Source organism: Poecilia reticulata, linkage group LG2 (assembly GCF_000633615.1).
Source record: "Poecilia reticulata strain Guanapo linkage group LG2, Guppy_female_1.0+MT, whole genome shotgun sequence".
NCBI lineage: Eukaryota > Metazoa > Chordata > Actinopteri > Cyprinodontiformes > Poeciliidae > Poecilia > Poecilia reticulata.
In genome coordinates, this window is record NC_024332.1 from 4,430,922 (window position 1) to 4,454,018 (window position 23,097).

The 23,097-nt window shown below is 41.1% G+C and overlaps 1 protein-coding gene across 1 annotated transcript in view; it reads left to right on the forward strand.

Moving 5' to 3' along the window:
• The window catches only part of pard3ba (par-3 family cell polarity regulator beta a), a 144,103-nt gene extending 121,310 nt beyond the window's left edge, over nt 1-22,793 (forward strand). Inside the window, exons 19-20 of the mRNA XM_017308921.1 lie at nt 9,704-9,780; nt 21,681-22,793. Coding sequence (XP_017164410.1) covers nt 9,704-9,780; nt 21,681-22,095 — 492 coding nt within the window. The 3' untranslated portion in view covers nt 22,096-22,793. The remainder of the gene's footprint in view (nt 1-9,703; nt 9,781-21,680) is intronic.
• The last annotated feature ends 304 nt before the right edge of the window (nt 22,794-23,097 follow it).

The following is a 23,097-nucleotide window of genomic DNA, read 5'->3' on the forward strand; positions in this document are numbered from 1 at the left end:
TTCAACCTCAGCTCTGAAATGAACTTTCCTGCAGTGAAAGTTCATTTCACTGCAGGAGGCTGCAGCCAAATGCACGCTGACACAACACACACAGTTTTCCTTTAGAGGAAAACCTCCTAATTCACCAATTACAACCAATTCAGTCTGATTCTAGGCTCCAGATTGCTCTCATACAGTTGAACCCGGCCCTGCTTGCAGTTTCTCTGTTTTCGCCCACTGGAAAAACCTGAACCCTGTTCTGATTAAAGGCTCGTTGTCCCTAGGCTGCTATTCTGGTCTATAAAATTGCACAGTTCAAGCCACAAGTTAGTGTTTAGCTCATGCTTCCTAGAATAGCCCAAAGAAAACTACAGTTTGATCAGCTACGGGAACACTGGCTGGGGGGAAAATGTCCCTGCTAATGTAGAGAGGGAGGATAATTATGAAGTGAAAGTCTCGCTGCAGAGATTATCCCTAAACATTAGGTATTTATTCTGGTATTCAGACTTCATTTCATTCTTTCTCCATTCAGGTGAGATAATTCCTCGCTCTGCATTGCAAATGTAATTGCGTCTTGCACCAATACCTTGAAACATTCCCGAGTTAAGGCAATATCTGGAAATGATTGCTCATGAATATTCTCAAAACAAATTGATTTATTCTTAAAAGCGAGTGAAATTGCCTCGTACCATTTGGGTATTGTTTGCCGATCAAACGCCTTTAAACCCGTGCCAGCGTGCCAAGTTTCATCTCGGAGAGAAAACAGGAGCTTTTGTCAGCTGGAAATAAGTCAATTGATTCAATTCAGGACTCCTTCCACAGCCGAATAAAGAGACAAAATATGCCATGAAATGTCCCAAAGCACTCATGTAGTTTTATCTTTTTCTTTTGTAAACCTACATGCTCAATTATAAATGGACAAAAGCATCAATACTTTGGAGGAAATCGATAAAACTACAGACAAAGGCAATGCAAACTGGCTGTAGTCTTTTTAACACAATTTTCCACGTCTTATTATCCAAAATTGGGGCACAAAGGTAGTAGCTCCTAGAGGGAAACCTGACATCCCARAGGGTTACTGCTTGTTCTAGGGATTCCCCTGCTAGAAAGGACATGCAGTCYTTCATTAATGCAAACATGGCCCTAAATCCCTCAATCCAGTTTTTGCTTCATCCTACCAAAAATACAAAGGAAGATACTGGAATGTCTGCAATGGAGAAAAGACTGATTTCCAACAATTGTTGATGTCGATAAAGACAAAGGTCATGGCTTGAAGATGCAAATAGAAACACATGATATAGGGAAAATGCAAAAACCCTGAGGTCCACCACATCTACTCCTTGAGATCCTGTCTTCCAGCACTAGTAGGTATGGATTGGTTACTGGTTCCATACCACGATATGAAAAAGTCACTTTCAAAACTACTAAAATTATACGTCGTATTGTTCCTGCAGTATCGCTCATGTTGCTGCAGTATCATGACAATGTGGGAATGCTACGGCAACCGTAAGATGACAACTTGGGAGGAAGAACATTGTAAAAAATGTGCTTACGAACAGCAGCAGCTAGAGAAGGCAACATTATTTGCTAAATTCAAGGTGAAGTTTATGCTGTCTAGAAATGAATAATTATGTACCAACAATCAAGTAGTCAAGCACGAATGCTGGAGGGGATGACATTCCAGCATCGCACATGTGATCTCAACACAGCTTTAAAGACAAAGTTGAGGGAGTAGAGATTATGGTGATGGGCTAATATTAAACTTTAGTTAAATTAACTCATTTATCTCAATTGTTTTTTGAGAACAGCAGTGTTTCTGGTAGCAAGAGGCCAAAGGGTGAAGATCAGCTCACAATTCAACTAATATCAGAAGCAAATCACCTCTGCATTCACATCAAAATATTCTAAAGAAAATAATTTTATACCGGTCCATGCCTGAGCACCACAAACGGGCTCAAACTCGGTGCAACCCTGGTAGAGTTCACTTGCACCAGGAACAAGCTTGGTACCAAGAGTTTGGACACACTTGCTTCAATTATACATTTCATATTAGGTTTTTAGTCAAAATATGACTTCTTGCACTCCTGTTAGTTAAAAACCAGCAAGAACATCCCAGTTTTACATCTCTACAAACCGCWATGAAGAGTTTTCCCACACACGGGCCCCACCTTACTTCCTCTCCACTTTTAGCAAAGTCACAATGAGGGATTCTAACCACGGACTCCTCCTCTCTGTCCTTGCCTCTCCAGTTCAGCCTAAAGGCTTTGTATTCTCCTCCCTTGTTTTAAGTTTCTTCATTCTGATGCTGTGCAGCACCCAGCTGATCCCCCCCCCCTCCACTGTTCTCCATCTGGGCCAACAGAGGCCTTCAGGGACTTATTTGGTGTCTGTCTTTATTCCCACAGCTTGTCTCTGGCCTACAGGCAAACTGCAGAGTGTGATCTTTCTGCAAGTTGATAGAAATCTCCCCATTCACCTCCTYACTCGTGCTTGTTCTCTGCTAAGATTTCACTTTGCTACAAATGGATTCATGAGCATCTTAAACCACATCTGCTCGGTATGCCTCAATTCTTACATCAAATATAAAGAACCAGAAGCCCTGCTCATTGATCATCTCTTTGCACTTCTATAAATACTAGCTTGACCATTTTTTTAAGCAGAAAAGCAAAATGTTGCCTTTGTTTTTTCCTCAAACTGGCTTTTAAATGGAGTGACTGGAACAATAAGCAGGCCTCTTTATCACACAGAGGAGGAAAGCAATTGTTAGACAAATCTGGGATTTTCTCATCTGGCTGTGCTTCATAAAGAAAAGCGCTGCCAGCAGTGAGCTTTGAGGCAAAGAAACCTCCTGGGCCAAAAGGCTACAGGGCTGGCAAACATCTGCAAGTGGCGCATCCTGCAAAAGGAAGATCCATTGTTCCAAGTTAAGATGCCAGAAGGACTTGAAGTGAGTTGTCCTTGAGGTAGATTTCCACTCTGTASCCTATAATGTGAGAAAACTCAAAGTGGCAACCAAACCAAATGGGATACAGTGGCTTGTATTCAACCACCTTGAACTTTTACCTATTTTTATGTTAAAATAAGAAACTTTAAAGTCTTTTACTTAGATTTTATTTGTTTACTTGTTGCAAGGGTGTTTTTCATCTACAGGCCTCGTCACAGTTAGTGGAGCTAAATACTGGGAATAAAACCAGTGAGAGGCTGCAGCGATTTGAAACTAGGGCAGAGGTTCACTTTCCACTAAGCGTAGTGCTAGAAACGGCAGTCATTAGCTGCGCTGCCATTACAAATTAATTACAAAATGTTATTGATATTCCGCTAACGTTGAAAAAATACCATTTAGCAAYTGCAGTGCATCTTCTTCTTTATGGTTTGCGCCAGTAGTAACATAGGTGCAAAAAAAMCAAATTTTATTATTTTTTAAATAAACCAATTTCAATACAGCCAAAAGAAAAAACACCTCATCCTATAGCCAAAACTTATCAAAAGCGAGTTTTTCCATTAAGCAAATTTATTTTCAAAATGTCAAATTGCACTATTACATGGTCAAATAAAGTACAGCAAGTGTYCAGATGAGAATTTGTTGCAAGTCATTTTCATGCTCTCCATCTGATGTGACTGAGCTGTTTTGCAAAGACAAATTGTCAAACACATTTTATTTGGAAAGCTGGTAGAGACACTGCTTAACAACCATCCTYTACTTTATGTTGATCTGGCACATRAAATCCCAATAAAAGAGACTGAGGTTGAGTGGTTGTAAAAAGGAACAAAGTGGAAAAACTTGAGCAGTTACTAATACTTCTGCAAAGCAAGAGAGTTGAGATTGAGCTGACCTGCTGTAGCTCAGAGCTACTGAAGTTGGACTTCCATCAAAGTACCTCTGGGTCAAACGGGTCAAGCTAAACATATTCTGGTAGCTCAAGGTGGTGGATTCACTGCTGCTGCTGGTTATGATCTGCAAATCTTCTGGTCCTATGAATAAAGAGGAGAAAACGGTATATTTAGTCTCCCGATGGCAGAAACAAGAAGCATTTTTCTACCATCAACGATTAAATCACACATTTGTTAAGAATAAACTGAAACCACTTGAGTGTCTTGCGCGCACTCAACACGACACACCTACTGGGGCTTGAACAACAAGAACTCTGGCAGGCGTTTTGGGATGTTATTACAGCAAACAGTGGGGGGAGGCAAACAGACCCGCAGAGAAAGACAGGAACAGGGAGACAAACTCTGCAAATAAACAGCACCGCATGGTCACTGCCATGGTCACACACATGTAGATTCATGAGACCTGGGTATGCAGTGACTAAGGTTGCATCATAAGCTGCTAACAATCAGAGCAACCCCAAGAGAGCACAGCTGTTTCATCAGCTGAATGGGGAGATGAATAGCTCAGTTAAAGGATGTTATTTCGAACGGCTGCTTGAACAAATCAAATGTTCTCTTTGGCTGCACAGCGACGGTTTTCCCTGTTTACGTTGTCCACTCAAACAATGGGGTAGGAAAAAAAAACACTATTTTTTCCTCYGACTTTTCTAAACATATTGAATTTATTTGGACTTTTATTTAAACAGATTCAGACAGAGAGGAGAGTTTATGGAGCCGTTGTGAGTTTACATTTCTTGATTTCAATACTTGCATGTAGAGAATAAACCACAGACACACACATGGACGCGCAYCCAGCCCAAACCTCAACACGRCCGCTATAAAATGTGAAAATCTTTCCTGAGGTCAGGAGTTTARACCTAAACAAACACYAACAATGAGGACAATTACCAGTAGATTGGCCTATTACCAAAATAGACTGCTTAGAGTGTGTGTGTAACCCTCATCCCCCCTTCTGTGTGTGCGTGTGCATGTGTATGTTTACCATCTGCTGCTAACGAGCTTGGAGTGAGCCGGGTCCAGGTGTGGGTGTTTAGTGTACACTGGAGGGCAAGTAAGCCTCCTGTTTGAGATACACACTCACAGGCTCTTAATTCAACATAATCTGGTATGCCAATAAACTAGACTTGACTAAAATGAGAGCGACTCTTTGACCTTTCTTATTAAAACTTGATTATTAGTCAGTTTCCGTGGCAACAACCTGCCTCGCAGGAGCATGAAACATCCTATTTTATACACACTTGTCCAAACTGCCTCCTCAGATTTGGCAGTAATGACCGAGATAGCCGCGGAAGAAAGATTTTTGCAGTTCAGACCTTCAGATCTCCTCTAAAAATGCTTAAAATTAGTTCAAACACCTAATATACCTTAATATGCATAAACATGGGCAGAAACAACTTTAGCTCCACTGCAAAGCTAATATTTACAGTCTTACCTCAGCTYTCTGAGGTACAGCCATATTTGTTACTCTGAGGATGTTTTAGTTGATTTTAATGCAATGACAGGAAAGTTGACTTGGTCAATTTGAATGTTTTGCTGATGATTTTTCTTCTGATGCTGWATATCGTTAGTTGCTGCCTTCTGTAAAAAGAGTCTTAGCCTCACATATTATTTTACTTGGATGAATGAAGAATACAATCACTTAAAAATATACATACAAAGATGGAACACTGTTGAATTTGTCTGACATTTTAAGGTCTAGATTCAGTTAAAAATGCTGCAGGTATGTAACAAACTGCCTCCATATTTCAAACAGTGGCAGTAGCACTTAGCATAACTGCAGYTCACTGCTTCTTGTGTTGTTTTCCCCCCTGTGAGAATGCCAAATATTTACAACTCCTGTCAGTTTTCTCGTCTGTGCCAGCTCACTTCTGTTCTTCCTGTTTCGTTCCATCTCCTCTCATGRTGGGGACGAATCTGCACAATTTCTTCCCAGCAATCTTTAGGGACGGGGGTGGATTGATATCGCATGGCTTGCGCCTCATGGTGCCAGTCGGATGCGTGGCGGGTGTGCGGAGGTTGCCAATAGGAGGTGGGCACGGGGGGTGCCAGGCGGAGGCTCCACACGCTTAATTAGCATCCAAGATGGATGGATGGATGGATGGATGGATGGCGGTACAGGAGGCTAATTATGCCGTTTGAAAAGAATTGACGGCACTAAACGCCTTAGTGTCAAAGCATTCGGACTCTTTCGCAACTTATTGTATATACGAGCGTCGCAAATATACAGGCGCAGCTAGAAGGGCTCTAAGAAATTCATTTCCCTGGCAATACTTTGTGATGAATGCGACAGCTGTGGCGCCAGAGCTGGGAGCTTCAGCACGTGTCATCTGGCCCTGTCAAGGCCAAGCTTTTTCTAATTTGAAAAAATGGGAAAGTGACATTCTGCTCATTCACACTCGCACACATGCCAAGCATTCTGTCAGCAGAGCTGGCAGCTGGTGAATCGCGGCGCATCGAGTGACTCGACACAATCATGCACTTGAGAAGAGAGGAGACTCTCTTTCGACTTTGAGTTCAGTTTCTGTTCCATGATGAGAAGCGATTAAAACCTGCTGATTGTGAGGAATCCATGCAGACAGATGTGAACTCAAAGTGTTTTACCATGTGATGCTCAGGAGAAATGGGAAATTCTCCATCATTTGTGTGCTCTCACTCTGCTAAGCAGCATCTGCAGAAGACATTAAGTCCATAACTAGAAAACCAACACAGGATGTCATCAGGTTCAGGGTGAGGACGTGGAATCACTTTCTATGTGAGAAACGGTCGAGTTCGTCCCGCTGCTGTTATCTACTCCAGGGGTGTTCAAAGTTTGTCACATGGGTCAAGAAAATAAAGAAATTTAAAATCACAGCGACTCATTTTGTGATTTCAAACATTTTTTCTTTTTAATTATTATTTTGGCTTGTTTTCCTGTATTAAGAAAGGCATCTTGTTTTCAAACTCTTTTGGGCTTGATTKAACAAATTTACTCTTGGTTATAAGAACAGGATTTGGGTATGTTTCTTTCAAAACGTTTGCTGTATTTAGCCAAGTTTAATAAATAAATCWAATTAATTTCTTCAGTCATTGGCCACAGTGCTGCAGACAAAAACAACAAATAATAATTCGAACTAAACAAAAATAGAAGCATAAAAGAAGCCCAACAAATTAATCTCGCATTGTATTAAAAACCAGTGAAAATGTGTTTTAAAAAGTGGCTTAAAAACATCAAGATTGAAGCCCATCTTTAAAAGCTKTATAGTTAAAAATCTGTGGATAGACATGATTCTATTATGAAAGCTTGGTTATCAAAAATGTAACACTTTTGTACTTTATCCATTGTAAAATGATTGTCAGTAATAATTTTATCCTGATTACAAATTCTAAAACATCTTCATCTGTATCATCCACCTGTGCTGGTTGAGCCAAATATGTATCACTCTTGAATTGCATTTGGGGGCCACACAAAATCAGTACCAGAGCCACAAATGGCCCCTGGTCTGCACTTTAGACACCCCAGATCTACTCACATCTCTCTTCATCTCTCTTCGCGTGTGTGTGTGTTTTGGTACGCCACAGAAGCATTTTCAAGGCACATGATTGCCACTGAAGCTGACTAATTTAGGGGAAATGGCCGTCCATATGACAGACATCCATAATTTGTGTGTGCATGGACCTATGGCTGCAGGCTAATATGGTAATACAATCAATGGACAAAGAATTTCAATCATTCCATATAAAGCAACATTTCCTCCTGTCCTCATCACTCTCCTGGTATTACCTCTCACTCAGCCGCATGATACGTAGAAGATTTATTGCTCTGCTTCCTGCAATACATAAAGAAACACATAAAAGGTCTTCCACCTGAGTCCCTGCTTCTTGCAGGGAGTAATGCCCCTTTTATGCATCTCTTTCCATAATGGCCCCCATGTCGCTCTCACACAGACTCCTATCCAAAGAGGGAGTGCTCACCTCCTAACATGATGCTAAAGCTACACACAGACATGCAGACTACCCTAATGTTGGCGTAAACACCACACACACACACACACACCCACACACGTACCCCCTACCCCACACACACACACACGCGCACACACACACACACACACACCCAGAGCCTCTCCAGTAAACAGAGCAGCAGCTCTGATGTGCTCTCACTTCCTGGCTGCCATTCAGAGACATTAGAGCTGCCTACATCACACAGACATGCTAATGATATCTGGTAATGTGGCTCTGCTGCATTGACATGCAGAATGGGTTTAAACCGAGCGCATGAGGAAAATACTGCTAGYCGCTGGTCTTTCATGGATTTATTGTTCTGTGTGTGATATTGAACACTGRGATTTAGGGATGCACAATATGTCAACATTAACATTGGTATTTTTTTAACATATGTAATTATGATGAGCAAYTGGAKATTTTGCAAGATTAAACGAACTTGATAAATATATATCCTACCAGACACCAGCCTCTAGCAGTCATTTGTAACTCCAATAATGTACATAGTGATATAATCTGCAGCTGSAGTGCAAATGATGCAAATACATGTTTCCTTTTGTSAGTGTATTTCCAGTGGCACTGGGATTAACTTTTGGTTCAGAYAAATACGGAAGCTGCAGCATATACACTCGTAAAATCTGTGCTAAATTATTCCGCTTTAGTTGTCAATGCTGGCGACTTTTAAAGTTTTTTTCATTTAAGAAAAGGTATTTTTAGTGTTCCCCAAGCATAATTTAATCTCGTGCTTGCTAGATGGAAATTACAATCTAACGCTGCTATATTTTTATGACTTTTGTGTTTTTAGCATGAATTCAAAAGGCTTTTAAATTCTGAACTAATTCTGAGATGAACATGTCCAGTTTTAGTGGTTTAGCATTAAGAATATCTTGGTAGAAATCATATGTTTTAACAATAACATGTAATTTAAACAAGTAAATGCAAGTGAGTCAGATTTGGTTATTATTGGGGTCGGTGAGAGCAGTTTGGGCTGAAACDGATTGTTCCTAAGAAGGGTGCAATGGTTTCTGTCCGTGTGATTGAGTTTAGAGAGCTCGGGCCAGACCCCAACGTCCACTCATGCTTTAGGCACCATTAGTGAGCTGAAWTTGATTCAGACAGTGATGGATACAAAGTGGAGGTCAATGAGCACCACTGTGACATCTGCCCTTTGAGGCTGATCAAACACCAGATGTGCCACTGCGGTGTGGAACCATCTGTAGGGAGAGCTTAAAGAAAGGAGGGGACTGCCATGGTTGAGGCCAGATAAATACATTTACACTCTAAATTATTCATACCCCTCCCACTCCCCTAACAGAAATATATTTAAAATATTTTTACTTTTAATCAACTTTGAATCGACAATGTTCCTCTACTTAAACTGGATCTGTTTGTGTGCCTTGGATAGACATTTGTTGTGAATTGGTGCTGCCAGTCAGAACCACGTTCAGAAAGGTCACTTCAAATCTAAATCTGCTTGAGGTTTGACTAATTATGAGCCAGGTGGCTGATGAAGGGAAAAACACGTTCTTCCCAATAGCTGGTTTTGTGATATGACGTCTGATGTTGCATTTCAGGGATTTTGATTCTCGATTCTGTTTTTCCCCACAAATCCTGCAGACATGCTCTAAATACTTTCTATGAATGAATTCACTGGACTACTGAAACATTATTAAGGTTAAACATGCAGCCTAAGGACATGAGCTGCTTGAATCCATTAATGTAGTTTTTTTTTTTTTCTTTATTATTTACTCTCTACCTAAATGACTTCCAGGGAGGCAGTTATGGGTTCAGGGCTTCTTTGATTGTTCAGTGTTTAAACAAGGAATCTAACATATCCTGTGTTTGCTCTTAGATGGCACCCAGAGGGGTTGAATCCCGACCAAGGCACCGGTATGAAGATTTGGAACCGGATTACAATCCACAACCAAGGTGAGATCATCGTATTTATTCTTTTTATTCCTGCATGTTGGGAAACGTCGCGCCACTTCCTGCCTTTGTCTCTCCCTACGCACATACACACACGCACACACACACACACAGAGAGACACACACACACAAGAAGTGTAGACTAATCCTCTTTGGAGCTTATAATTAAATCTGGAGTGTTTGCCTTGGGAGTGTGTACTCATCCCAGGAATAGGACTGATCAGCTCTCCAGAGAGCAGGGTGCAGGCAGGGGGATCTCTCGCCCTTTAATAGGACCGTACCAGTCCCTCTGTTTTTTTTTTACCTGCCATCTTGTCAAAATTATATGGCAAACATGCATCTGTCCAAAGTCGACAACAAACATTCATGTAAGTGTGTGTACACGCGCCGTCACGGCTCGCCTGCAAAGTGGAGCAGTGCGATGTGCGCTGAGTGAGAGCAGGAGGCTGAGGAGGAGGGAGAGAGGGGACACCAGGATGGAGAGAAGGAGAGTGAGGGGAAAAGAGAACAGTTATTTCACGGGTTATTGCCCCCCCTGATGTGACAGGCACCAGGGAGCACAGACATCAGCCCTGGGTCGGGGGGGAAACAGACAGTGTAGCAAGGAGAAGCAGCAGAGGGAACAATTTAGTCCTAAATGTGCAGATTTGGATAAACTTTGACACCTCAAAACAAACCAAGACTCTAATTACGATCGTTATTCCAGATTTCTGTGAAATTATTGGTCATATTTTCARTTAAAATCGCAAAAATTATTGTATTTTTAAACCGTTTCTCAGGCAATTTATAGTTCTTTGTGAGCACTGCAAAATCCTGCTTGGCATTTATTTCTCTATTGTTTCCGAAATTATTTCCACATCATTAAAAACYAATCACTAGCTCCATTAGTAAGAGAAACATTACATTGTAAATTCAGAGCGTCATTTCTAGAATATTATTAACAATGGCAGCTGTAATATTGTCTGCTTACATGATTAGATTTGCAGATAACAATCAGGTTCTTGTCTTTTGAAGAATCTTTAGCCTGAACTGAACAATTAACGTCCTTCAGCACTTCTTCTTGTTTCTAATGTTCCCTATAGAGATGAATTAATACTTCCAACTCTCATGAGCGTAAACACAAGCTGATAGAGGGTTGGATACAAATCTATTCTGGGAATGTTTTCCTTTTTTTCCCAAAGTGAAAGGGGAAAAAACACTGGAGAAAAAGAGAGCAGACACAGCAGAGAATTGAATGCATTTTTCAAAGTGGGGCTGAACTTTGTGCGAAATCCCCCCGGGGGCCGCCATTATTGAAAGCCATTTCCTCTCAAAATGAGTGCGGCTCCACCATTGGCCTGGCTCTCATTAGCATACATTTGGCCTGCCTTTGTGTGGAGCCGGCTGGGGCTGCAGCTGGAGGGTTGGGAGTGAAGGAGGTGAGAGTTTGCATAAGTGCGTGCATGCGTGCGTGTGTGCGCGTGCGTGTTTGTGTGTGTGTACGTGTGTGCATGGATATAAGAGGAGGTAAAGCAAAGCATCTCACAGATGGGAGCAAACAGGGAGAGGTGGAGAGGAGGAAGGAGGTACAAGTCAGGAAGATGGCTGCTCACACAGATATTTGCAAAATTCTTCAAAATTTCCTTTAAAAATGTTTTTAGCCTTTTACRGAGAAATTAATATTATGACCCTGATTAGTGTTTACATTTGTAAACACTTTGCAACAACTTTGTGTTCTTACCATTAACAGAAATTTAAATATCTATTTCTGTATAAGTTTTGTCTAGTTTATTTCTTGTGTTTGTTTTTGTTTTGTTTTTTAGTAWTTTTTGAGTTGTGCATGGGCAGGTTAAAAATTACCAGACCTCAATATGCTAAATGAAGACAATCAAAAAGGGACTGGACAAGTTTAATTTTCATAAGTAGAACCTTGCTTTTTAAGGAAAACAAAAAGGCCAGACTTGAGTTTTACAGAGAGAAAAGAGAGCCAGACTTCTCAAATAAGTCTGAGGTTCCTTGGACAGATATGTTTGACATAAACCAAACACAGCATTCAGAGCAAAGACCTCATAAAACTGGTGGGAACGCTTCTGCTGCAAMGCTACTTGGTCAGCTCACCATTATAGATTCAACCACAAGTTTTAACTTGAAGAAAGTATGAACTAAAAAATATTAAAGCTGAAGCATAACTGGACCCTACAACATGATGATGATCCAAAGATGTTTGAAGAGCCAACATACTAAAAAGRCTAAGTCAAAGTCCAGATGTTGATCTCACTGCTTAAAGGTGTCTCAGCTAAAAGTGAGAAAGTGGGACAAACTTTTCTTAAATAAATGTCAGCTACTAGGGTGCTCTAACTTTTTCYTTCAGATATAAAACCCCACTTTTGTTATCTTTTGATTCATAAGTAATATGTTATTATTGCTATTACTTAATGGAGTGCCCTGATGACTGATATGCTGTCATGTTACTTCAGAGAAAGGTTTTAAAGTGACACAAAGTGGCAAATTTYTCTGTTTACCGAAAGAAATCTAGTTTTGTACGGCTATATTTTGTAATTGTCTTGCAAAATAATGCCCTACTATGCTACATTGCTCTACTATGCTACATTGTAAAAATATAAGAAAAGGTTTAGACCTTCAGTAAATACATTTTTCCCACAAACAGAAAACAGACCTGCMGGCCTGCATGCCCCGTTATCTGCTTTATTCCTCTGGAAAATATTTCTCATCACATTGTGGAAGCCCAAAGTGTACACGCAATAAATYAGCTTCTGTCTGGCTGTCCCCACATCTCAAATTAAGAAACTTGAAGTAGTTTATTCCAGAGTAGGGAGGTGTGATGGAAAGAAACCTCAGACTTCAGCCTGAAACTGGCTCCTTGGGGCTACTGCACAGCACAGCAGCCAGTAAGTGAAGCTCAAGGCTTGGAAAAGAGGATTTGGAAAGAAAAGCTGGAAGTGGTAACATGGAGAGGTTTGCCCCAGGGAGGGTGAGAGTACTACTTTGGCTCTTACCTCACTCTCCACCGGCCATTAACGCGGGGGTGTAGCTCTGCCTCCGGTTAGGCTCTACGCTTAGGGACGCATGCAGAAACACAAGGCCATATGGAGAATATTACCGTCATTATCAATTCAAAGAGGCAGGTCATGGGCGCGGTGACCCAACCCCRGGTTATCCAATCAGAACAACCCCTGACCCTAAGGTGATTGGATTGGGAAGGCAGGCTGGCACCAAGTTGCTGCTGGTCATGGCTGATTATTGGCAGATTMATGCGCAACTGACCTGAAACATGGGATGTTTACCAAAACTGATCTCAGTACTGAAATACAAATTGTACATCAAGTAGGTTGGAGGTGTTTAATTTCAGAAGACCTCTAGCTAGCACCTCTCTGTTCATGTGCGATTACAGTCRATCATTCTGAAGAGGCTCTCATGATTGTTTGTGGAGAGACTGGAATCCTCTGCCCCACCTTATAAAAACCAGGTGCAACTTCTTGATTGTCCGCAGCATGCTGAGTAGGCTGTAGTATGTGTACAAGTGTCCCTTAAGGGCTCTTGTCTGACCTTCCTGAATAGCTCAAACTCATTCTTCCCAAGCTTACGGGTACTTGGCTTTCTGCAGCACGTACCGAGCACATCAACCTTTCTACTGAGGCTTTAATGAGTTACATCCATGTTAGACACACCTAGACGTATGAAATAAAAGATATGRTATATGARTATATACGAATTCAAAACCAACCAGAGTTCACTTCAACTGAACCGAGATCTAGACGGACCAGAGTTTACTTTTTTGGACCCCRTCAGAGTTTGACTACACATTCATGCTTCCTCAAACGTACCAGACTTCCYAGACAAATGGTTTGATTTGATCAGACTAAACGAGACTGGTGTGAACGCACTCTAAAACTCACACATGCTCATTAAAACTGAACAAGAAAAGGTTGGAAAACAGAGTATCAATTTCAGTTGCAACATTTAGATGAACGTGTGGGGTAACTTCAACAAATTATGGATAACTCTTTACCAGACAGACTTTTACTTCACTAAGAACTATCAGTTTCAATATTAAGAGATAAAAGCYTCTACTATGTCTCCTCCAGTCTAACTTTTCAAGTCAAAGTGCATCACTGTGCAGCACAGGTGTTCAGCYGCATTTATTACAGAAATCTGTTATTTTTCCTTCTGTAATATTGTTTGGAGCTYCGGTGAATTCACAAGATTTTCTCAGGGTCAGCAGAGAAATCATATTATTGCTGTTCTCATCCCGTCTTTATTAAAGTCCTGCTTCTCACAGCTTCACTGTTTTCCCCGCCCTGCTGCTGTCCAGCTGTCCAATGACTCACTCTAAACTCGCCCAACTCGGTTAAAGTTATTATTTCTGCAAGTCATTTAATTCCTCAGGAGCTCAGGCTGCATTATATTGAAAGAATTGTTTGGACTCAGAATGTGGGATAAGWGGCTTAAAAGTCAAAATAATAAAAATAAACGAGCAGCCGAGGAGTTCCTGAGGTTTTATGATTTCCTACGAGGTGTCCTGACCCTTCACTGGTTTTGGTGGCTTTTTATGAAACTGCAGGCAGATGCAGCAATGTTTGAGAAACTAACACACTTTGTGCTCAGACACAGAAGAATGTAATGGAGTCAGCAGAAGGAAATGAAAGGTTTTAAAGCAGCTCTGTCACATGCACAGCTGAGGCACCAGTGGCTCTACCTGTTTACATTAACTGGGCTTTCTCTGCTTTCTACTGATTCCATCAATCCTTCTGTCTGCATTTCTCYGTCGCTTCTGTTTATGTTTCCCTTAGTCTCTTCTTCACCACCCGTCTCTCCGTCTGTCTCCTAGGGTCTGTGTATGGGAAAATGAAATCGGCGCATCATAAATAAAACAAAAGAGAAACACTTTGAGGCCCGGGCGCTCCCTCTGAGCTCAGTTAGAAATACAAAAAACTGTTGTGTAAGAATCGGCATCGCATTCAGTCCACAAATAAAGACGAATTCAAATGTTGTCTTCCTCGTCCAGGAGGAAATGGAAAGCAGCAGCCCTGGACAAACTGAGCTGAATATGTGCAATGACGAGTTCAAAACAACTCGTCCAAAACATCTCGTCCAAAACATCTCGTCCAAAACATTTCCCCATCTGTTTTCATAATCAGTTTCTGACTTGACTGTTTTCCCCTCAACACAGCATGAGASCTCTGCTTTTTGTTCCACTTTCCAAAAGGTAAATCTCCTTTTACYGAGGGAACTGATAAAAGATTTAATGCATCATTAAGGTAATACATCTTTGGGATAACAGTGCCTTRCAAAGGCATTATTGAACTTTGATATTTTCTATTTTTTTCTACGTTGAAACAACAAACGTGCTTCATTGGAACTTTATGGGATAGAGAAGGYATCAAAAAGTTTACAGTCCAAAGGGAATTTTTAGACTCAGAGCTGATAATGTTTCCCAACAACTCTACATTTTTAGTAAATATCTTAGRAAATGTMATTTTATTTCTGTTTTTAGGTTTTAAAGTTCAGCTAAAAGACAATGGATAGTTTATTCTTAGCAGTTTTTTSGTGGATAAAACAACTAAGACCTGTATTTGTTGCTATAATTATATCTTAAAACACTATTCAGTTCGTACAGTAGCATTTTGCATGTGTCGCCTTGCATGACTTCCACCTGATCCATCAGGTTTGGGAGACTTTGTGTTGGTCGATWCAATAAAAACCCTATGAAATCCTCTGAGGTTTGTGGTCGGATTGTGTGAAAATGTAGAAAAGTTCCAGAGGAACGAAAACTTCCAAAGCACTGCTGTTAAAATGACTCCCCATCAGTTTCCGTCATCAACTCTTACTCAACTGGTTTCCCTCGACTCGTCTTTATTACATGAGAACGAAGCTCCTCGTTGCTAGCTCYGGACGGTGCATCTCATTTAACTGCTTATGCCTTTTTAGTGGCCGTCATTCTGCATTTTTATTCATTGAGAGCAATAAATGCATTCACACCAGCAGATTTGAGCAAAATAGGTCATTATKGCCCATTAAATCTGTGTGGAAACATCGTCGTAGAGCCTGTTATTACTGRTGGCTCCCGTCTCTTCTCACCTTCTCATTTTCTAAACCGGAGCCCCTGCTGTTACCTGCCACCGATACTGTACACACTCCCCGTCGCTGCTCACTATGTAATAGCGCTCAGTGTAAACACGGGCCCATTTAGATGAAGAACGCACGCCAAGGTGAGAGCCAATTTCCAGCGCCATTGTTGACATAGGCTGGTTTGATTAGCAGAGCTGTCTTGATGGCCGAGGCCACGGTAGCTAATGGTTTCCTCTGCAACACTCAGCCTGCACAGTGCTGATTTTAGGGAGACTAGTAAATGCATCAAGCACTAATGAGTATTGTCAACTATCCCTAAACATTTCCACAAAGATTGAGGACCAGTCTCCTCAGATTAGAGGAAAGGTTTGCCACAATTTATCCGTAAAGTCATGTCACCGCAGGGAAAAAACTGTTTGTGCCTCTGCAAACTGTGGCACCGTTTACCCTGAAAACGCTTCAGCTGAAATGTGAAATGCATATGAATGAATATGTGTGGGAGTGTGTGGCAGTGAGGTGCAGCAGCTGGTACTTTTTTCTGCTGAGCAGTTGATATATTTTGCATGCGGTGGGCGTAAGGTGAGCATATAATTGGCAGATGTGCTCACATGTGCATCCATATGTTTTATAATCAGAACTGTAATGAATTCGATGATTAAATGCTATTTAATTGGCATTGGCGTCATTTCTGTGTGTTGCRCTCATTTGTTCAGAGTATGGATGCACCAAAAAGTGTCGGTCGGCTTTTAAAATAATGTAAAATAAGCTGATGTAAAAATAATGGCGYAGTAGAATCAGCAGATTAAACACTGCTGTTGYCTGTTTTATTAAAATGCCAACAATAAAAAGTTTGTTTACAAGTATTAACTGTAGTCTTCCCTACATCATATATCTATACTACTAAAACTCTCATTTACTAAGATTGTTACTGGCACTTAAGCAGAAATCATATGAAATAAACATTAAATCTTGGTCCAAACAGCTGGTGGAAACCTCCTGCGCTTTCTCTGGCTTCTCATTTAAATGATTTAATCTATAAAAATAACGTTTCTCAGAAGCTACKACTTTTTTCTTCTGTGCAATTTAAAATTGATTTTAAGCTCTCAGTGTTTTTTTAACACTGATAATGATCTCAGTCTTATTTATGGACTTGCCTTTAATCCTACAAGCCGTCTAGACCCTCAGGAAGTGAGGTCATCTTTTCTTCTAACCTTTCCTGAACACTGGAAGGCAGCTGTTTTAATTGCAAACTGAGAACATTATTATTTTGATTATTTAATTATATTTCATTCTTTTATTTTAATTAGTGCTGCATGTTTATCATTTAGCAACTCTAGCCAGTAGCCAAGAATATAAAACTGCATTTACTTTAGCACATATATATATTGTCATTTTTTCATGCTATTTATGGCTAATTTTGTGTTTATTTTCTGCATTTTCTCTACATTATTACTTTGGTAAATTTTTATACCCTCTAATTGCTTAAGTTTACATTTTTTGCTTGGTTTTTTTACCCTCTCATAATGTCTGTCAATTCATTTTTAAAGCAGAACATTGACATGACTGATGTGAAGCAAATAGTTTGACTTTTATTTGGCTTTCTGATTAATATTTACCAAGGACGCAGCTCTTATCTCAGRCACAGAGGCGTCGATAGACTGAATTTATGCTCCAACTTCCACACCAGTTGTTCACAGGGGTGTTCCTGAGCCCATGCATTGATTTCCTCTACACAATCATGTTTGCTTTTCAATTCGGGACCGCCTGGGAGCCCAAAGATCACGGACATTCAATATTGGTTTCTCACCCCTGTCCCTTGTGTGTGGCCTTCTTTGGATTCTGCAGATCTCTTAATTGTACTGTGATGCAATCTGGAAGTATACTTATATTTATGGATAAATGGAGGATGTCAAACAGAGTAATGCTGTTTCATGTTAAATGTCACATTCATCCAGAGAGTGTGTGTGTGTGTCTGACAGAGACGCATGGTTGTTTTCCAGCTGTTGTGGGGGTATTTGTGGGAGTGTGGGGCTAATGAGGAGTTGGGGGGCTGTTGTGGGTGTGGGGTTACTAATTTCCTCCTTCCGTTTCCTGGGGCAGGTGCGGGATAACCACCATACGCACAGATTCCTCACTGTCACAGGACGGAAGCAGGCCCCAAACTGCAACACACACTCTGCTTTCACTGCTGCGTGTGTGTAATCGTATATCTCCCAACACGTACCCACATGCACAGCTCTGGATGTAATATTGAGTCTATCAGTGGCTCTCTGAGGGCGGTKGGGGGTGCGGTGTATGGTGATGATGTTCTCAGAGTGCGAGTCAGATGTATTAGACGGCGTGTCATTACAGCTTTCCACTCTAGTTGGTCCCCGTGGTTCACATCACACCTTACTCTGCTGCTCCATATAGACCTCAGAGGGACAGACGGGGGAGTCTCATCCGTCTCTCTGCCTGTCCCCTGCTAAACATAGCCATCAGCTCCCTTCCCTGTCCGCATCTCAAACCAACCGTCTCCCTGTTCTGCCACAAATTCAGCACCGGACAAAAGCATCGACTCGGTGCTTTGTGAAGTATTCCTTCCTCTGGAACAGCTTTAACATTTTACTATTAAAAAGTACACACAACTCTGCAAAAACCTGGTTGTAAAAGTATGTACACCCTAAACTTATACTTTGTTGAAGAACTTTATTTAATTTACCGACTGATGAGCATAGGACGACAACTTGGAGCCCAGCATGTCAGAGGTCAGAGGTCATTGTACGCCCTGAAACATTTAATCTGTTCAGTTTAGCAGTTAGTCATCCAGAAAATGGGACACAGGAAGAATCCATTTCTCTATTAGCATCATTTGAGATGTTGTGKAAAACAKGCGTCTCTAGTGCAGCAGATACTGGTGGTGTAGAAGAAGATATATGTGACTGCTTTGCCCCGATTATCACTGAAGATGAGAAGAGATGAAAGGAGATGCAAAAAAGGAAGAAGCATTAAAGTGAGAGATGATGGAGACAAATCGAGCATAAAGGAGAGAGAAATGTTGAGAGAATTGAAGAGAGATGAAGGATTGTGGGTTTTTGGGTGGCCCTGAGACGAGTTGAGGMCCCAGGTGTCGCCCCTCCTCTATCCTGGTGTATCTCCATCCTTCTTTTATTCCCTCTCAGTGCCTCTCCTGGTGGCCTTCAGCGTTTAATCTGGATTAATGGAGGAGCATGACCTTCGCCTCCTTCTCTCCTGCTCTTTCCACTGCTGCTTCATTTCACACCACTATCTAAGGAGCAATTTATTTCCACGCAGACTAGACTGCACATCTGTTTCTGTTCTGTCACATCTTCATTTCATATTAAAGTCTTTAGCTTTCTGTCATTCTTCYATCCTCCACCAGTTTTATTCCTYGTGTCTGTGGTTGTGTTTATGCTGACGGACGAGGCAGGGCTGGTAGTTGTTGGGACCACCTGTGAGTCCCGTCCAGCCCCTCTCTATGGGTGGTCAGGTCTCTGCAAACACACATGCTGAAGTCCACATCACCTCAGTCTATGAATATCCTCAGGGGAAAGTCTTGTCAGGCACGAGTGCAGACGCACGCTCCCAAGCAAGATGTGTGCAGCCTAAACTGTGGTGAGTGACTCATTCTAATTGGCCGGTCAACAGGTGCTGAGCTCGACTCGAGGGACCGGACGCAGCAGACGCAGGGATACAATTACAGAACAAGGCAGAAGCTAAGCTCAAAGCTTCTGTAWAATAACTACAGTAGGAGCCATTGTAGATGGTGGAATCTGCTCTGTGATTCTCTTTGCTTATCTATAAAAAAATKTACCCACTACCAAATCTGCTACATCACTATATCACTTACATTCAGTTATACAACTGGGTTACAAAACRATACACAATGACTGTGCTGTCAAATTGTAAAAGTTAGAAAAAATATATCGATGATTTTATTAAAGCAACACCAAAAGTAACAAACTGAACTGYTTTTSTGGTTTTCAAACATAATCAACTAGGTTATTATTGAACCTAGCTAGTTGTATCTGATATCACCACTGCTATATTCAGCAGTATCACAATGTTGTGATTACCTAACACTGTGCAACACCGTTCTTAAAATAGAGCTTAGTTTAATGCACTCTATCAAGAACTGATTGAAACTACAGTGACCCTTTTCCTATTCGTCGATTTTTCTATGGCATGTAACTAAATTACTCACAGAAAACCTGGACTTTTTTTAGCTCGTATCTTAAATATTTGAAAGAAAATGCAGGTGGGAAATATAGCAGAAATACATAGGTGTAAAGCTGCTTGACATGCTATTGGATGTCATTTGCAAAGCATCAAATTTATTTTCCTTGGCAACAATTGGCTGTAACCTCCAAACCATTGATGTTTCCTTCTGCTCTTAGGCTAATGTAGTTCCAACTGTGCATAATAGTGCATATTGAAGTATATTTGGTTTTTGAACTATTAAAATGGGTAGTCATATGCATTTAGAGGGAATCTCAAGTATTYATATATTTTAGTTATTAGTGTGTCCCTAACCACTGTGAATCCAGGAGRTTCACTGCATCAAGAAAACAACTTATATGAACATTTAAGCTGTACAAACTTTTCCACAAACAAGAAAAGAGATTGAGAAACGTTTTGTGTTTTTGACCAAAATATGTCCAAAAACCCTCATCAATACTGGTCTCAGTGTAACTAATTCAGATGCTCCTTTTTCATAAAAGGCTTTGCTTATTTCAGCCAGCAAACACCAAACTGTTTTCTGCCAGCATCAGAATAGCAAGTCTCCAAACAGCCTTTCAAGCTGCAGCAACTTTGCATCAGGCTCTTGCATCTCTCTGCTTTGGAAACTGATAGTTAAAAACTTTATGCTTTGCTTTATAAGAAGACGTGTTTATCACTCAGCCCCTGGAAACGTAGCATAAGATGGAAAACATTTGAGCCAGACTTTTTGCTTCTCGCSCCTCTCTCTCTTCCACCATTGCTCGGAAGCCCCCCGTGTCGCCTTACCCAGGGGTTTAGCCCCTAATCACCCACAGCTAGTGGGAGGGAACCGGAGACTTCCAGCTGGCTGCCTTGTTACTGCACACCCCTGGGACACACACATTCCTCCACACACACACAACCTCATATATGCTTACCAAGGAATTTGCCGTTATCTCTTGGCATCTCTCCATCCACGTCCCCCTGACAACTCGATCCTGCCAAGGCCTCGCCACATAAACTGAGTAACAGCAGGAAGCCGACCAACAAGAGAGCTGTCCTTCACTGCAAACCAGTTCAAACCRGTATCAAGAACAGTGATCACGATACAACAAGCCATCTGTACAGGCGGAACTTAATGRATTAGAAAACATTTTTAAAAAATAATTTAATTACAAGATGTTCACAAATCCTTAAAAAATCTCTAAAATGTTTATATTAATTAAGTTTATCAAACAAAATGTAAGTTGGCCTTAAATACGATCTTAAATTTTGATGTGACAGGACTATTTMATCTCATATGCATTTTTTTCTAGAGACTTTTCTGTCAGACGTTTTAGTTGCACACCTATCTTTGCGTTCTGTAACTCGAGGCGGTTAAGGCTATAGACTACCTAGTTGGCTAGCTAACATTTTTTGGATCTGGGTGATGGGCTTGAGAAAAGACAGCGACAGGCAAAAGTCATCGGCACTCTGGTTAAAACCAAACACATAGGGACACCACAACAATTTTTCTTATTCTTCCTTTTAACACAGCAGGGTTGGTCTTAAATTTTATTCAAGGTGGCATTTAAAAAGGTCTTAAAAAGTCTCAAATTTGCCCTAAATAACCTTCTGTTTTCTTTGTCTTGCAGGAGGGATCCGTATGACTATCCCACACACTCCAGGGCTCACAGGGAACCCATCCCTTACCCCGGTCACTACCAGGACCCTCCAGGTCCCAGCAACTCTGGCCGTTTGCCACTCCCTCAATCGTCCAACCAGTCCCAGCAGGCGCCCGCTAATCAACGCTACTACCCATCCGCCCAGCCACACCGTGCAGCTCTGAGACAGGATGTCCCTCCGTCTCCCACGGCTGGTCGCAGAGGGCGGCAGCACTATGAGCCTGCGGCGGGGAGAGGAGACGGCTACCGGCAGGCCAGCCCCGGCCGCTACACCAGCCCAGACAGGTACCCAAAAGCAAGGCAACGCTACGCCAGCCCTGATGGCTACCGGGATGAAAGACAGCCTGAGCCACGGCGGAAGGACCCCATGATAGGTGCAGTGTAAATTGATGAAGGTTAAGGTTTAAACACGGGCGCTTTGCAAAGAGTTATATTTAAATGTATGTAAATATATAAATATTGTTTCTGGTGGAGATATTGTGAGTATTCTAGTATTGCCAAGGTTTTTGATGACAGATTTTATAATGCAGAATGAAATGAGATTAAATTGCACAAATATTTACARTAAACTTTGTGCCATAACAGATGTTTAAGATGAAGTATATTCCAGCACTGAAAGCACTGCGTTTTGTCCAGAAGGATCAAACAGAAGRTAATAAATGGGGGGGATCACCTTTACCAGCTAGATCATGACAGGAAGCCGACAAACAAAAACAGGAATTAGCTCTCCTTCTTGACGTTTAGGCCTTGATGTTTTGCAGCTTAAGCTTCCTTTAATTCCTGAAAACATGTCAGGGTTTTTTTCTTTTCTTTTTGCCTTTGATTATGTGGATGAGGCCGACACCTTTACTGTCCGAGATTAATTTAATTGTGATATTTTTTTGGTTTTCTAATAAACKAAATAGTTATTCTTATGAGCCACTAGTAATGAATTAGACTACAACTTTTCCTCTTTAACATCGCAAACCTGAAATTAGTTGCGCTGACTGATGTGTAGCTTACRATTTGTTTCAATYATTGTCAAATAAGTGATTTGTTTTTCTTTTCTACAAATACTTTGCAATAAATATTTTGAGATTCTCATCCTCTCTTSATTCTGTTCCCGCTTCATCAGGACATGAATATTTGAAACGTGCTGTCAAACTGCGCCATGAGTCATCACTTTTTAAAAATTCATTACGATGTTTCTCCTCAATCTCCAGATAAATTTACCCTCGTGAGATGACTGATAAGAGTAGCCGGCCTCCCGATAATGACTGAGTCGTCTCCAACAATTAGGGGCAGGAAAATCTCCACTAGAAAATGATTAATACCCAATTTGCTCTCTGTAAGTAAAGATGGCCATGATTGGTGAAATTAGACTTGATATGGTGCATAATTGTGTGTG